General features: G+C 41.2%; 1 protein-coding gene across 4 annotated transcripts in view; it reads right to left on the bottom strand.

The window, feature by feature from the left end:
* LOC148029636 (uncharacterized) overlaps nucleotides 1-17,656 on the bottom strand; it is an 81,860-nt gene that overhangs the window by 43,917 nt on the left and 20,287 nt on the right. For all 4 annotated transcript variants that reach the window (XM_087685876.1, XM_087685874.1, XM_087685875.1 and 1 more), the window contains exon 4: nucleotides 10,266-10,348. In XM_087685876.1, the coding sequence (XP_087542002.1) occupies nucleotides 10,266-10,348 (83 nt within the window). The remainder of the gene's footprint in view (nucleotides 1-10,265; nucleotides 10,349-17,656) is intronic.

Genomic DNA, 17,656 nt, shown 5'->3' with positions numbered 1-17,656 from the left:
TCAAATGTATCTAGGATGCATGCCACCTTGCACGACCAGAGGGAGTAGTTGGAACCATCCAACTTATCTTCCTTCGGAAAGGAAGGGAGAATCGGCACCTGAATGGAGGGAATCAAGGAAGGCATCCTGACATCTGAAGCAGTCTTCACGGAAGATACCTTCGCGGTAGATGGAACCCTCTGAGATGCATGGACTGAAGAAGGACGAGTGCGAGGAGGTTCTTCCCGACGTCGAACCTCATGATAATCCCGCCTCCGCTCAGAGGAATGATGAGAAAGAAGTTCATCCTCTGAGTCATCAAAGCCTGAAAACTGGTAAGACATCTTCCAATCTGCAAAAGTTGTGCCGATGTCGAAATATGACCAGTAGTGTGGTCACCAACCACCAAGACGCAGGCTGAGAATGCCTACAAACACCTAGATCTGCAAAATGCAAAGATAACTGATGACGATCACCAAAAAAGAGACCATCAGCACCAGGAAACAGCCAGGAAATGAGTCGCCAGCAAGAAATGTGCCACCTGGAGTGGTAGCGACCAGCAGAACTGCAAAACGCAGGCTGAAGATGAGTTGCCCAGCAGAAGGAGGGACAGCCTGGTGGAAAACGCAGAGATGATGTGTCGCTGGATGACGTGGCAGCCTCTGAAGACAGCGTTTACAGCAAACGCAGGAAGAAAAGCCTCCAACAGGGGCCGCCTGGGCAGTTGCTGATTAGATGACAGCAGCAGTGAGGTATCTCTCTTCAGTGGGTATGTCCTCCGTGCTCTCAATCAGGCGATGATACCATGTGAGAGTGCGCAACGGAAGAAGAACACGAACACAGAGGAGAGGAGAGAGAAAGCAGGGAATGAAGGAAGAAAGTCTGCACTGACAGATGAATGCTGAATACACTGAAATGGACAGAGCAGTCCCTGCACGCAGCCCGGAGCGTCAATGAGGGCACCAGAACAGACTGAAAGCAATGGCAGCACCAATGCCGGAGCGGGAGAGGACGGAGAGAGTGCTGAACCTGCAGAATACAATGCTGGGAATGACACGGGGGCTGCTATATATAGCCCCAGGCCAGAAAAATGGCCGACCTGCCAAATCTGGCCGACCTGGCCAGATTTGGCCGACCTGCCAGATCTGGCCGACTTTGGCCAGATCTGGCCAACTTTGGCCAGATCTGGCCGACCTGCCCAGAAAACTGGGCCGACTGCACAAAAACAGCCCAGTATGGGCTGTGTGACTCCCGAAGGCTGAAGACTGACAAGAACAGCAACTAATAGACTGACAGAGCTCCTCTGTCTCCTGTCAGACTCTGACAGGAGCTCACAACCAGGAGATGACAGACTGAGAATGATAAAAGAGCAGGCTAACACTTCCTTTCATGTCACCCCTCATCATGAGTGGTTCTCTACCTATACAAGGGGTTGACATCGTGTTAACCATCTTGGGGACAACTATGCATGTGATATTGCAGGTATTGGTAATGTGCAATTGCAGTTTCAACATGGTTCTGTCTTCACACTTCAGCATGTACAGAATGTATCTCAACTCAAGAAGAGCTCGATTAGCACAGGGCAGCTAGATGACGATGGATTTCATACCACCTTTGGTGATGGAAAGTGGAAGATCTATAAGGGATCTAGAGTGATTGCCCAAGATTGTAAAAGTGATACCTTGTATCCTCTCCATGTATCCAGTGTGAGTAATCATGTTTTTGCCGTAACCAAGCAGCCAAGTGTTTCTTTGTGGCATGGCCAGTTGGGACACATGAGTCAAACTAGAATGAAAGTGCTCTCTCGTTTGGGTTACTTGCCTTGTCTTCGTTATGCTGATTTTGAGCATTGTGATCATTGTATTTATGGTAAACATGCACAAACGTCTCATAATTAAAAGTCTCTTTCGTTGAAATCTTCTCCTCTAGAGTTAGTACATTCCGATGTATGTCAGATACCAGGATTATCTTTAGGGGGAAAGAAATATTTTGTCACCTTTGTCGATGATGCCACACGGAAGGTATGGGTTTACCCTATTTGTAGCAAGGATGAAGTGCTTGACAAGTTTAAAAAATTATTGGCATTGGTTGAAAATCAAACTAATAAGACACTCAAGTGTCTTTGCTCTGACAATGGTGGGGAATATGTGTCAACGGCCTTTCAGGCATTTTGTGATAGCAAAGGGATAAAGACGGAGCTCATTGCCCCTCATAATCCACCCCAAAATGGTGGCAAAGCATATGAATCCGACCATACAGGATAAGGTCCGTACAATGCTTTCTCATGCCGCATTACCCAATGGTTTTTAGGCATAGGCTGTTATGACAACCGTACACTTGATTAATCGGTCACCAAACAGGTCTTTTTTTTTTTTTTTGGGGGGGGGGGGGGGGGGGGGGGGGGTTTCTCCAAGAAGCGTGGTTGGGCAAGCCACCTTCATATGCTCACCTGAAAGTGTTTGGCTATGAGACTTTTGTGCACATTCGTAAAGAAAAACACAGCAAACTTGAGCCAAAGTCCTGTAAATGCATTTTCCTAGGATATGGTGACAAGGGTGAAATGGAGTATAGATTATGGGGTCCCGAGAAAAGGAAAGTAGTACACAGCAATGATGTTATCTTCCGGGAAAATCACATGCATAAATAGCCCGAAAAGACTGAGGAGGTTCGTAGGGTTGTATTTCGAGAAGAAATACCTTTTGGACATCAAAATGTGCCCGTTGTACAGCAGCAAATACCTACTGTAAATGAATCTGTGAATGCAGAAAATAATGTTGAAAATGATCAGCCGGCTATTGCCCATGATAATGAGTCACTACAAGTGCAGGAACAGCCAGGACAGCAAGCTGTTAATGCTGATTTGCAAGCTGAAATGCCAAGACCGCAAGCTGAAAATACTCAACAGCCAGAAACAATGATCATTGGGTTAGGAGATCATCTAGGGCTACTAGACAACCTGATAGATTCATTCCTGGTACAAACAATGTGGCTGATTATGTCATGTTGACACACTATACTGAACCGTCTTGCTTCAAGGAAGCAATGGACAGACAGGACAGCAATAAATGGTATAAAGCCATGTTGTCAGAAATGGAATCTCTTGAGAAAAATTGCACTTGGGACTTGGTGCAGTTGCCTAAAGGGCAGAAAACACTTCCATGCAAATGGGTTTACAAGATGAATGTCACTTCTGGTTCCTCACCAAAGTACAAAGCAAGATTGATTGCAAAGGGATACAAGCATGAACATGGAATTGACTTTGATGAGATTTTCTCTCCTATTGTCAAGATGACTACCTTGAGAACCATTTTGGACTTGGTTGCAGCTGAAGATATAGAGCTCATACAAATGGATGTAAAGACTGTATTCTTACATGGTGATCTACATGAAGACATATATATGCAGTAGTCTGAAGGGTTTGTTGAAAAAGGGAAAGAAAAGATGGTATGTAAACTCAAAAGAAGTTTGTATGGGCTGAAACAAGCACCAAGAGAATGGTATCATAAGTTTGATACATTTATGCAATCTCAAGGTTTCCATAGAAGTCAAGTGGATCACTACTTGTACACCAAGAAGGCAGCAGATGGTAGCCTGATTATGGTTCTGTATGTTGATGACATGCTGATTGCTGGCAGGGATACTCATGCCTTGGACTCACTGAAGCAAAGTCTTCATGGCAGCTTTGCCATGAAGGATCTTGGTGATGCAAATCACATTCTTAGCATGCGAATACTCAGAGATAGGTCAAAAGGATTACTCCATCTATCTCAGCAAGAGTATATTTCCAAAATTTTACAGTGTTTCAATATGGAGGAGGGGAAACAATTGGGATTCCATTGCCTCCATATGTGAAACTCAGTGCAAAGGACAGCCCTACATCTGATGATGAGACGGCTGAAATGGCCAAGATACCATATGCTGAGACTGTTGGCAGTTTGATGTATGCTATGGTTGCTACACGTCCTAACATTGCCTTTACAGTGGGAGTGGTTAGTAAATACATAGCAAACCCTGGTAAAAACCATTGGGAAGCAATGAAAGGTATTATGAGATACCTCAAAGGCACAAAGAAGTTGTACATCTACTGTTGTTGGCTTTATGGATACAGACTATGTTGGTCATGCGAATTGCAGAAAGTCCACTTCTGGGTATGTGTTTACCTTTATAGGAGGAGCAGTCTCTTGGATCTCCACGCTACAAAAGTGTGTTGTATTGTCTACTATAGAGGCAGAGTATGTGGCTGCCATTGAGGCATGCAAGGAGGCTTTATGGCTTTCACGTCTGGTGGCAGAGCTTGGCATTACAGAGTTACCTATTCTCCATTGTGATAGTCAGAGTGCTATTATGCTAGCATGGAATCCAGTCTTTCATGTGAAAACGAAGCACATGCAGGTGAAGTACCACTTCATTAGAGATGTACTTGACAACAAGAGCATTGAGCTTGTCAAAGTGCATACACATGATAATCCTGCAGACCTTCTCACGAAGGGTCTTCCAACAAAGCGGTTTGCTCATTGCTTACAGATGATGGGAGTTGGATAGATATATGTATTTCAACTTTGTACATACCTAGACTTAGCTGATTCTTTTCTCCTCTTAAGGCTCATTGCCTTTAGGTGAAAGGTTGTTGGGAATAAAGGCCCTCCTACCTTTTAAATGCACTTGAGTGTGAACACACCCTTAGCACTTGTACTTTCATATATATATATGTGTGTGTGTGTGTGTGTGTGTGTGTGTGTGTGTGTGTGTGTGTTCCGATACTACAAAATCCAAAATCTGCCCCAAGATCCATGCTCAAAGGGCAAGAGAGCCTATCAAAACTAACCATGAAGAGGAAAAATGCCACGCACGTGCAAAATTGGCTCATACAATACAAGTTTTCAAATGCGCAATACCCCATTGGACTTTTCATTTCCTCATGATACTATTTCAAGAATGCAAAGGAAAATTTCTAAGTACGAAGGGAGGGAATCATGCTAAAGACAAAAACAAAGCACAACCTGTGTCTACAAAAAGAAAAAAACCTCCTCTCACCATCAAATCAATGCCAAAGTTGGGAGAGAAGCAAGCACCCCCTCTTCCCATCGTGTCAATGCCAGAGGAGGAGAAGGAGTAGGAGGAAGGCCAATATTGTCGTTGAACCACTCAAGTAGCAGCTTGTGTTGGCTTTGATGATGAGGATGCTCAATACCTGTTTAAGAAGGAAAGAAGCATCTCAGTTGGACCTATGAAGAGAACTGACCTTCAAGGCTCTGGATTGCAACCCCGAAAGCGGAAGTGGCAACAATCTCCTACTCCGGTGTCCATGCTTTTCCAACAAAGTGGAGCTCAACCAAGTGCATTATATGGAATCAACATGGAAGTGCTGAAAATCTCTCTCTTTCCAAGTCAAACTTAAGGTATCCACGTATTGCATTACCAGCAGCATTCAACTGATGGTTACAAGAACCTTGTGCTTAAGATACAAGATCATTACCCCGTCTCAATCACTAGGGAAGGTCAATATTGTAATGTAGCCAAGGGTATTTGAGAGCAAAGGGTTTCACCAAACGGTTCTGTAAAAGTAAAGATAAAGAAAAAAGTAAGTTTCTTATAACAAGGTAAATAAATAGATTTTTATATACTAAATTTGATAAATGTCATTAAGTGATATTCCATATTAGGAACTAATCCATGTTACATGAATAAACAAGTGAGAAACATGTCGAACCTAAAATAGACCCAATGATAGCTTTCTCACACTCGTGAGCACACTCCAATCTTTTATGCCCTAAACTAACCCCCACGGTGTCATGGGATTTTTGGCATAGAGTGTGCGGATATGCTTTGTCTATAGAATGGTAACTGACAAACTTCTTAGTCAATGGACTTCTCTAACTTGCTCATTGTCTTGATAATAGGAGTTAGTCAAGGGGAGTCTTGGGAGTTAATGACTATGTGGCTTTGGGTAGTGATTAGTAGTCACTTAAGTGACTTGTTTTGTGAGCTATGTGGTTAAGAATAAAGTGTGAGATCAAGAAAACCATGTAGCACAAATTTAGGGACACCAACAAGACTAATTGGGCAGCTGTTGTCCAAATTTACCACAAAGGTGAAGGCAATGGTATGCTAACTGGAAGAGGACACAAGGGAAAGGTGGGGGGAAGAGCCAAAGGAAGTAAGTGGGCTGGAGGCGCATGCATTGAAGAAGAGAGAGGAGAGTATTAAAACTATTTTTGAATAGGGGAAAACAGGGGAAGAGAAGGCAGCAAGTTGTCCTTGAAGATCTTCATCTCTTACAAGGTCTTGAGGTGATCTCTCACTTAATTCTTGGTCCCGAATGTCACAGAAGCCTTCCTTGATCATCAAAGAGGAGTTTTGATGGGTTTATGCTCTTCACCTGGACTGTTTTAGGCTCTGAATAATAGTCAAGAACAGGGAACCAAGCTGAAAATGGAGATTTGATGCTCGAACAGGGATTCTCTTGAGTTCTACCACTTGATTCTTGATCTCTACCTTTAACAAACATAGTATAGACAACAAAGATAGAATTTCTCTTGGATTTGGGGTAGCATCTATACCATGTTTTACTGCTGTAATTAAACTATAATTACAAGGCTGAAGTGCTTCTGAAAGCCTAGAGGATATTTATAGGGATTTATGCATTCTGATTCATGTGTCTTGTCTATGGTGGTATAACCTATCATCAACAGATTGATGTATACATGAGATTTTGAGGTGTTACGTACAACTTTTGGATTATATTCAGCAGAGATTATTCATGTATTAGTGTGTAAACTGACCCATAGTCTCAGTTTGTATTGGGTTATCGTCCCAAGTGTATGCATGTACCTTTGTCTTGGGCATATCTATAAGATCTATCAGATGTATTGCAAATTGATTGCTTTGCTGAGCTGTATGAAATGAAGTCACTCACTTTCACCTTTATCTGTCTCCATTAAATCTTCCAAATTCTAAATTCTCTTTCTTGTATCTTGTTCCAACTCTCAATCTTCCTATACTCTTTTATGTCTTACCCCTAAGGTAGACCTTCAACCCTACACACTCTGACAACTGCCCTGTGGCCATGAGCAACTAAATCAAGAGAGACAAGAAAGATGAAATGGTATTACCTCTCATAGCCCAACTAATAACTGCCCGTCTCAAATCCAAACTATTGGATTTACCATACAAATGGATGACCAAGTTACCACATTACAACAATAGAATCCTCCTCACAGCTTGACTATCACAGCCTCTAACATGAGTGTTATCTTAGAGCTTTGGGGATTAGAATACCCGGACATACACTCTATACATTCTGACCTCAAGTACCAAAGAAAATGTAGCAATACTAACCCAACAACTAGGATACCCTCACCCACTCAATCATAAGAAAACACGTGCTATGCATTGTTGCTCTATCTAAATATACCACATATAGCATGCATAGCAAACGAAAGTGTGTACAAACAAACTTTATCCAAACAAAGGTGAAGATGTATATACAAACTTTAAATTTTCAATGGATGCACATTGTGCGTCATTGGATCAAAAAGCCATTGGCACTAAAGGCATCCACCCTCATGCTACCAATAGCCACATTTAGCACAAAGGCAAACCTAAGAATGCTTAAACTGATGAAGATCAGCAAGTTTAACTTTTAATTATTGGCTTTAGGATCGTAATCACAAATATTACTTGTAGTTATTTCTCTAGGTTCAGCTTTCATACTTAATTTAGGCTAACTAAGCACTTTGAAGCTGATTTATTTCCTCAAGAGCACTCTTTGAAATGTAGGATTAGATTTCTACAATTATGGCCCGCTTTCCTCCTCTCGTTTCTCTCTTCATTCATATTTCATAGGTATATCTCAGTAACCATCCACACTTTAGATCACAACAATGGGATGGCACCGAATCTTCCCTCATACTAGCATACCCATTCACATGTAACATTCAACATTCTTATGTCTCGAAAGCAAAGAAAAATACATCAAAATGGATTCTTATGATGTATCCCATCCTAATTTTTCCTTACTTCGAATAATTTTTTGTATTTTCTCATGTTTTTTGAAGCATAAAATGACCTTTAGACTTTTTTACTTTTTCCTTCACACACACAAAATAAATAGTAAATATACTACAGAAAAGAATCCATTGAAGCATTTTATTTCATAATTTTAACGAACCATGCATCAGAACCACTTAGTTATAAAACAGGTCATTGCAAGAAATCTCAAGATCGTGGATTGATGTCTTAATACGACTTGGTGATATCCTTAAGCCCAATGCTTTGCCTGATTCAAGTGGATCCTTCAGGTAAGAAACCCAAAAGAAGATGGCCAACACCACTATGATCTTCGCAGGACCTAAAGCAGTTCATTTGACACCCTTTCGCTGGCTTTTGGATGACAAAAGAATACAGAAAGAAAGAGAGGAGAAGAGTTTGGACTTGCTAGTCTCTTGATTTCCCATTTCGAGTTTTTCCCTCAACTCTCATACATCCCCAAAATGCACTATGCCAACTCAAACGCAAATCCTAAAGACGAGATTCTAGAAGATCATCTAGGAATACTAGCTCAAAAAGTTATATAAAAGGGGATCATGGGCATGTCACTTTTCATCCTTGTTGCCAGCACCTTCCTCAACAGAGCCTTTGCTAACTTCTCTTTCTGCTCCTTTAGTTATCATCGCCATCACTAGAGTCTAGGTTTTCATCCACTGTTATCCCAAATCTATTCCTAATGCCATCACTTTCACCATTAGCTTGCAATGGCCTTTGCCATCATTGCCATCTGCATCAGCTGCCCCTCCATTCAGCCCATATTGTGCCCTGCTACCAGCCATCATTGTCACCAATCCTGCATGCCAGAAACAGGGACAAGTGTTGCTTCTGCTGATCAACATCACATGCTGCTGATCATCATCCTCCACTCATGGGCTTTGGAGTCCAACCTTGGCATTTTACATCCACATCCTTGGAGACTCCCAAATAGCTGTGTTTTGCAGCATTATGCGGCCATGGTTCTGTGCATCATTCTTCACTGATGCATTTCAGCCTCAGCATCCTTCATTGGCCAGAGAGCTTCTGTGGTTTCAATCTGCACTTCTTTCCTGAGTCTTAGAGATATCTTGTGCTCCAAGGGTGGCTGTGTTTGGCTGCATACTGCAGTCCAGATCATTTCTTCCTTCAGTTGGTATCAAGTTTGGTGATTTGCTGCGTTCAGGATCCATCAGAGTATGATACCCTCCTTCAATATCACTATGTCCATTCCATTGAGAGACAATGGCGGTTGGACAGCCTTTCACTCACTGAGCACCCATTGTATCACACCTCATACACTAGGTCTGCTCGTTGAGTTCATTCATGTGGAGTTCATTCATGTATTTAATTCATTATCATTTAATTCCATTCTCTAAGCATTCCTCTAGTAGCCGTGTTGAGTCAGTACATCAATTTGTGCACTCAGTTAGTCCTGGAGTTCTCAATCACAGTGCTGTGAGTTCTGATTCTAAGGACCCATTTCCTCACACATTATACCAACAAACATCAGTCTACCTAAATTCATAGTCTTCCTTGGACTGCAACCAAAAGGGTTTATCTGCTATTGCATTTGCTGTTTGCTACCATCTTTCTGCTGCCTGGCCTCACACATCATACCAACAAACATCAGTCTACCTAAATTCATGGTCTTCCTTGGACTGCAACCAAAAGGGTTTATCTGCTATTGCATTTACTTGCTATCACCTTTCTGCTGCCTGGCAATGGTTGCTGCCCAATTTCACACATATGTTGCATTTTTGACTGCAGCCCTCTCTCTTATCTCATCAGTGACCTACATCCTATATTCTCTCTCTTAAATCTAATATCTTGACTAGTGGACCCAAGGATTCATGCCGCCAGTAGTCATAAGAATAGAGATAGAGGTAGGCATGAAAATGAACACAATTATCCATTATGTCATATAGTCATCATACAGACCAGGAGAGTGCCTCCCTTGCTGCTACCAAACTCTAGCTTTCAGAGTTTGGCAACAAATAGACATACATGATACAATCTCAGGGTTTAAAAACATCCAAATAGGGAACCACCTATCCTATACAACCAGCTATAAGAGCTTGAGTGCTAGACATAACATACTTCAACAACTACTTTTTCCACAGAATGGTGCTCCTTTTTTCTAGAGATGTTTTTCTACAATTTTTTCAACATGCACCACTAACCAGCATTACTTCTCTGAATGAATTAAGTTGGATTATTTATTTGTTTAAGGAAGAAGCTGGATAATTCAGAAAGGAAGTCACCTCCAGTCGACAGTGCCATACATCTGATAAAACTTATTGTGCTCCTCCTTTGCCCGCTGAAGCTCTCCACTTGCCAATCTGGCCTGTTCCATAGTTTATAAAATGTATGTTAAATCTCTTCTATGCTAGAGTTATCATGATCACAAAAACTATCATAGAACCAGAATCAAGAAGATTCCTTTCCCACTCATATTATCCTCACATCCCTGTGGTAATATCATGCAGAAGACTATCCACCTAGGTTATAGGAAATACACAACAATGAATCGATTTTTTAAATCACACAACATTTCAGTAAATTGTTTCTCGTGACTGGAGGTGAAGGTAATGAATTACGTTCACACAGGCCAGGACATTTCAAAACACATTTTCCACCATTCAAGAACATATAAACACAAACAAATCAGTATGAAGCATCAGGCAACCAGTGAGCATGTGAACAAAGGAATAGGCCAAAATCTGTTGCTGTACATAAACATCATAAATATCTAGAAAATTACATCCAGACTGATATTGTGCCCCTAAAATTGACATCTGGCATGGAGCTCCAATACTCTCATGAAAATGAGTAAAATCACAATAAATTTACTTGGATATTTATCAGAGCCCTCAGGGTTTCAAAACAATCTAAAAGGCACAAACTCAAAATGCTTAAATCTGTATTTGCATTGGATGGGTAATAACTTTCTTAATCCCCAAACAAGTAGATTTGTTTGATTCAAAAATGTAGAACTTGAGCACATACAAGATGCTTCTTGGTGTGATCAAAGAGTTAGTATTTATATAACTGATAATGTGTATCCCCTAATCAACAATCAACTTGAAAAATGTACAAAACAGCATTGAAATAATCTGAGGGACAAACTAATATAAGTGAAGCTAAGGATGAATCACCGAACATCACATCCAATTAGAATGCAGAGATTGGGTGTCAATCTGGGGAAAGTTGGGGCTCAATCTGTCAATCCAAGTCACCCCCCCATTGGGGCAATGCCTAAGTTTGACTGGGTGTGAGAAAACTGGAGGAATCTGTAACTTTGAACCATTCCCTGAACTTGGGCAATGCCTAAATTTAACTGAATGTAAAGGAACTGGAGGGTCGGCGAAACAATGTGAGTGAAGATTAGAATAAATCAAAAATCATATCCCATTTGGTCAAAATTATGAGAAACTTAAGAATGGCCTTTATTGTCTTTGTGTTGAGCTATTCTGAGTGCTAGAGTTTACAAGAGTGCACATAGGCTAACTCTTGATATCTCAGCCTTCCTCCCTAAAGGACCACCTTGAGCTCAGATCCTCTCATCCAGCTTCTCCATCTTTAGAGGCTCAGAGGGAGTGGTGCTTCCAACAGCCATGGATCATCTCCATATTCCTTCATCTTGGGGCATTTACTAACCTTCTTATGACTTGAACATCATCACCCCAAAGTCTTAGGAAGGTCTCTGAAGGTGCATCTCATGCAGAGAAGCCAACTGTCAAGGATGGCCACCTCTTGGCTAGGGGAGAATATAACATTGAGAGAGGGACTAGCAGTACAAAATCTTCCATCTCAGCCAGGCCCGGTTGCAAGGTCGTGCACACCTCGCATGTATAAGCGAAGTTCTTTCTGTTCCTCCTCATGATATGCAAGTACTAGCTGTAAATCACCATAAAGACCTAGACCTGTACCAATATGTAAATATCAATAGAAGAGGATCTAGAAGCAAAAGGTCCTGTATAGGTATACCTCAGAATTAACATTCCACATCAAATGAGTTTGTTGTTGGTGCATCCCAATCTCATAGCCCAGCCTCACATAACATTCATTTAGGATAAATTGCATCTCCTACTCCAAGTTTACATGGAGATCCATTCAATTGAATCTCCTACTTCAACTTTACATGGAAATCTGTTCTCTCATATAGTTTATTTTGCACCTTCTCAAACATAATATAGATGTCATCTGTTACCTCAAGTAGGTGTAAGTCCTAACCGAGGTCTTAGGGAACCTTATATATTTCTATTAAGGTGAGACTTGAGTGCCATCTGCCTTACGGTGCTGTGTTTTCAAGAATACCACTCGTGTGCTCTGCACCTTACATTTATCCACAAGTGGAAATCAATCTCACTCTCGATACCATCATGTACAGAACCCTGCTCATGCATATTCCACCATCCCAGTGAGCTCAAACACATGGATTTCCCTCCCATGCCTTTGCGGCCCATTCCTTCTCTCACTTGGCCACTCTGTTCACACAATTGTCAATGTAGAGTCAACCTTAGTACATCTACTTAGCAGCTACTCCTCTTTCTTTTTATGCTACTCATGGGCAATCCCCTCAGCCAACACCCTTTGGGACTTTTGAAGGAGTGATCGAGTAGTCTGTTGAGCCTTCAATGGATTTTGGCCCTCCAGCTCATCATACATCCTTGGTCCCTCAAGGAACACACAATGGAGACATGTCTCGCAGCTACCTGCAAGAGGCAGAGTCTGATGGTGACCTGATTCTTATGCTAACCATCCATTGCAGTTGTTAACTTGTTAGGCTAGTTATAATAGTCATCCAATAGGAACCTTGGGCTAGGTATGCTACATCCTTTAGGCTAGGCTACTGTTCTAGATAGGCTGAGTAGAATCTTTAGCTAAACATTCTGTAGGCATGCTGGTTATGGAGTATTCTCTTGATACTTATGTGTTAACCTTTTATTTCAATTAAGGACTAATGTTGCAAGGATCTATCAATTCTAACTGAGATGGAGAGACTTTTGGCCCTCTCAATGGCTCCATGTTGTCTCTTGAGCCCCACTTCATCAACCAACATGGAGTCAAAGATTGTTTGCTTCCTCTCCTAAGGCCAAGTTTCGAGCACCCATTGATGCTACTTCAAAGGTCATTTCTCATCATAGATTTCTAATTGTGATGCTTTTTAGATTCTTCATTGGGTCCTTGGCACCTAAACTCATACTCATGGTCCACCTCCTCCTTTGGCAACAATGATAGGGAGAGGGACCCCAGCTTCTCTTTTGCCTCTGACATTAACATAATGGTGGGAGAGAATCTTTCCCTCAACTGCATCCAAGGATTGGTTTGTATTCTAATGTCTTTGACACCAACATCTTTTTCAGTTTGTACTTATATTATGTATGCATGTGATCGTAAAAGCTACTCGAGTAAGTGAACGATTATTTGTAATTTGTAAAGCACTAGGTCTTAAGTGCACAACTCCAGAAAAAGATAAGAGACTCCAATGCAAAAGAGATCCTCAAATCTTGTATTACATCAAAGATAGATTTGTACAAAGTATAGGCTCTAGCAGCCCAAACTTAAGCCAGCACTCTTCATTTTGAATCCTCTAAGCCACCTCATTGCCCCATCCAAGGCAGGTCTCCTATGCCAGCCATGATCTACCTCAAATCAACCTCAAACTATCTTCAACTAAAATCAAGCACAAACACTTTAGTCCACCTTGATCTCCATATACTCGAACTCATTAGTAAGACTTTTGGCCACTCCGCTGCGTAGGCATAATCTCTGATGAAGAAGATATGACAGCTGTGGAATGAATTGCTGATCACGATATTCACCACATAGATGAAAGAATGCAGCCTACCTTCATTATATAACATGCCATTTTTAATTTGGCCGACAACTTTCTAAAAGTTATTTGTGTCATGAAAACAGCCAATTAATGTTTCCCAACCATAAATGCTGCCATGTCGGCAATAAAAGTTCGTGATCGATTTAAAAACCTCGGTCGACTGTCCTTACTACGATTGCACAATGCACATGTGTTATTTCCCACACAATTTGCTGCACACATAATCATGTCATCGCTATCTCGTTGCACCCCAACCACATCATTCACCCATTGCATCACCTGTGCACACATCACCTTCCTGACATCTTCATGTGGGCAAAGCCCAAGTGCCTTAGAATCTCTCCAACTTGAACAGGGTTGTCCCCAATCACATAGCCTCCTAGCAAATGTGAAGGCGAACAATTAACACCAAACTAAGACTGATCCAACGGCACTACCTTGTGAATGGGGTAACCCTTAAACTTGAGCAAACACCAAAGCTCCTTCATATGCGAAAGAAGGTGGATGTGGGTCTGCTCTCTCATGGTCAAGGGAGAGAAGGTTGTTTAGGCACCTAATAGAGTGAGGTAGCATACATGTGCCATGTCTCTAAAGAGGTAATGGGGGTATGGGCTCTATTCTCCTAAAATGCTTTCACACTACCTTGCTGTTATGCCCCAAACACTCCTCAAGGAAATGGCATATTGGATCAAAAGAACAAGAGTGTGATCAAGATGGCTTAAACTATGATGCTCCACAATAGTGTGATCGCAATGGCTCAAACTATGATGGAGCATTGGCAAACAAGCTGAAGCAATGGCCACCATAGTTCATATCCTAAATCAATCACCCACATCAACAACTGCTAGTATGAATCCTTTTGAGGCATATTTTGGACTAAAACCGAATGTTTCTTATTTCAAGGTGTTTGCATGTGATGCTTATGTTCACATCCCAAAGAAGCAAAGAGATAAGTTCAAGCCCCATCCAAGAAACGAGTGTTTGTTGGCTATAGCTTTCAGCCACAAGGATACAAATGTTATGATCCCATCTCACAAGATGTCTATATGAGTTGAGATGTGCGGTTCATTGAGTTTCCAGCTACAGCAAGGGGTAAGAAGCACACTATTCTTTGAGGTCCAAGTGATAGTTGGGTACCGAAGCCAATGCATATGGAGCCTATGCCTCTTGAGGCTCCACCTACAAATGAGGAGATTGCTTCTCCACAAGATTCCCCACCCCTTGATGTTCCAAAGACTTTGGTAGAGGCAAAGCGACAAGGAGAGTATCGACCTCATCCTCATTGGGCTCATGAGACACTCCATGATGGAAAAGGATTGATAGATTTCCCGAGGACAACCGCAATGGGCCATGACCCATGGCAAAGTGAAACCAAGCACACTCCACCGAGCTTGTTTGTACTAACAATGGGCTATGTCATGCAAGATAGCAAGCCAATATCGATAAAGGATACATTACAGTTTGATCATTGGAGGAAGACCATGGAGCAGGAGTTGGAGTCCATAAAGTGGAATGGCATTGGGTACCTTGTGCCACAACCCACTCATCTGAAGGCTATTGGGTACCAAGTATCATAGTGATGGCACACTCAACAAGCACAAGGCACAATTGGTTACCAAAGGCTTTGCATAGTGGCCATGGATTGACTTCCACAATACTTTTGCCCCCACAAATCACATGGCCACCATTCAAAAAGTATGTGCATTAGATAACCAAAAATGATGGTCGGTTTACTAGTTGGATGTCAAGTCAACCTTTATGAATGGTGACTTTAAGGAGGAGATCTATGTTGAGCAACCTCCTGGCTTTTCTTCCTTAGATGGTAAGGTCTACAAGTTAAAGAAAGCCCTCTATGGTCTCAAACACACTCCCATGTGTGAAATGAGAATATAGGTTCATTCCTTCAAGAGAGATTGGGGTATCAGAGATCAACCTCCAACCCAAATTTGTATATCCACATGTCAAGTAGAAGCACACAGTGTTTGTTCTTTATGTGGACAATGTCTACTTGACAGATGACCATGCCCAAATGGTCAAGCAGACTAAGAAAGCACTTCATGCGAAGTTTGAGATGACAAATATGGGGCTTCTTTTTTTTTTCTTAGATCATGACATATGGCAGACTGTGAGGGGGATCTTTCTTTCTCAACAGCAATATGTGCAAGAGCTCTTGAGCTCTTGACTTTATTGGGATGACAAAGTGCCTAATTTCTACTCCCATGGATTTGAATTGCCAAGCTTCCAACTCATGTGAATTCACAGACAACAAATGCCTCCAACATTGAAAGTTTATTGGATTATTCATTTGACATTTGAATACTTAGATTGATATTTCTTTATCTTCTATTCCAACTGGATAGAGTAATCAACATTCACCCATCTCCTCTGCTAATCCAAGTGCTACTTGTTGTCATTAATGACCAATAAGCCTTCAAACCAACTTTCCCCTTGGTTTGCTCAAGGAATTGGTTATCACCCTGCTCCTTGTGAGAGAAACTTAGACCCAAATTGAAATTGACTGGCTAGCCTCTTGAATCTCCCTAAAATTCTTCAATTTCAGCTATTAGAATTCAAAGCCTTCAATTTTGAGAACACATCCCGATGTGGCTATCAAACCCTGATTTCTCCTATAGATTAGGGTTTACGGCAAAGATTAGTCAAAATCTCCACCTCCAATGACAAATTTTGCTGGAAGTTGCTGAGGAGGATGAGAATAGGCTGGAGGATGAGAGAGAATGCCATGGTTTTTTTATGTATTTTTCTTTATTGAAAGTAGTAAAAACAAACTCTAACAAAGAAATGGACTGAACTGAGGCTAAATCTCATGCTTTAGCTCCATTATAGGATCACACGCATTAATCTTATTTTTTTTGTTTTCATGACTTGAAAAATCTAAATTTTCTTTATTTCTCTTTAAATTCACACTTCCATTTGCAAGAAAATGAAAAAATTCAGCTACTGCCCCATCTAGACAGCCATGAAAGCTGTCTCCATTGATGAAACACCCCGAATATGACAATGGCTGGTTGAAACAGCCCTCAAACTGTTGTAGACTCTTCTAGGCATGTCTCCAGCTCTTGGAGAGTCTCCTATTGTCTAAAAATGGCTTGGAAACTGTTGTAGCAACAGTGACCACCCTCTCTCTCTCTCTCTTTTTTTTTTTCGTAATCTCTCTCTCTCTCTCTCTCTCTCTCTCTCTCTCTCTCTCATAATAGGTAATTGTATTAGTTATGAAAAAAACTACAAGATGCATGATGGCTCTAGGCCATCATGCATAAACTCACTTTTAAAAAAAAATCAAATAACTAAAAGAGTACAAAAGTCACGGCAAAGAGGCAGCAAAGATTGCCATATACCAAGGAGCTAAATCATCCCTAGGAAAAGATCATCATGCTACACAAGATCTAACTGCCAATGTAGAAGACCCTTGAGTTTGGCTATGTGTCCTTGAACATCTGCAGCAGAGTCAAAGAGGAAAGCTCTCTCTCTCTCTCTCTCTCTCTCTCTCTCTCTCTCTCTCTCTCTCTCTCTCAAAAACGTCTTTCTGACTTCCATGGGCAAGTTTTGCCAAGTGGCAACCTTCCAATCCCATTTTCCAACATTATCCAACCTATTTAATTATTTTTTATTATTAATTCTAAAAATTAATTTAATAATTATTCTAGTGCTCAAAAAATTAATTTCATCAAATCAAAAATTAAATTGTCTAAGCTAATTTATATCCCAAGTATCCCTAAGTGATTACTGACCCTTAAACCAGTATTAATTAATTAATGCCTAGTTTCTAATGTCATCACTGACATTAATGGCAAT

Source organism: Lygodium microphyllum, chromosome 10 (assembly GCF_053477565.2).
Source record: "Lygodium microphyllum isolate KBCC chromosome 10, Lygodium_microphyllum_v1.1.10, whole genome shotgun sequence".
NCBI lineage: Eukaryota > Viridiplantae > Streptophyta > Polypodiopsida > Schizaeales > Lygodiaceae > Lygodium > Lygodium microphyllum.
The sequence above is the reverse complement of the archived record's forward strand: the minus strand, read 5'-3'. Positions and strand labels throughout refer to the sequence as shown.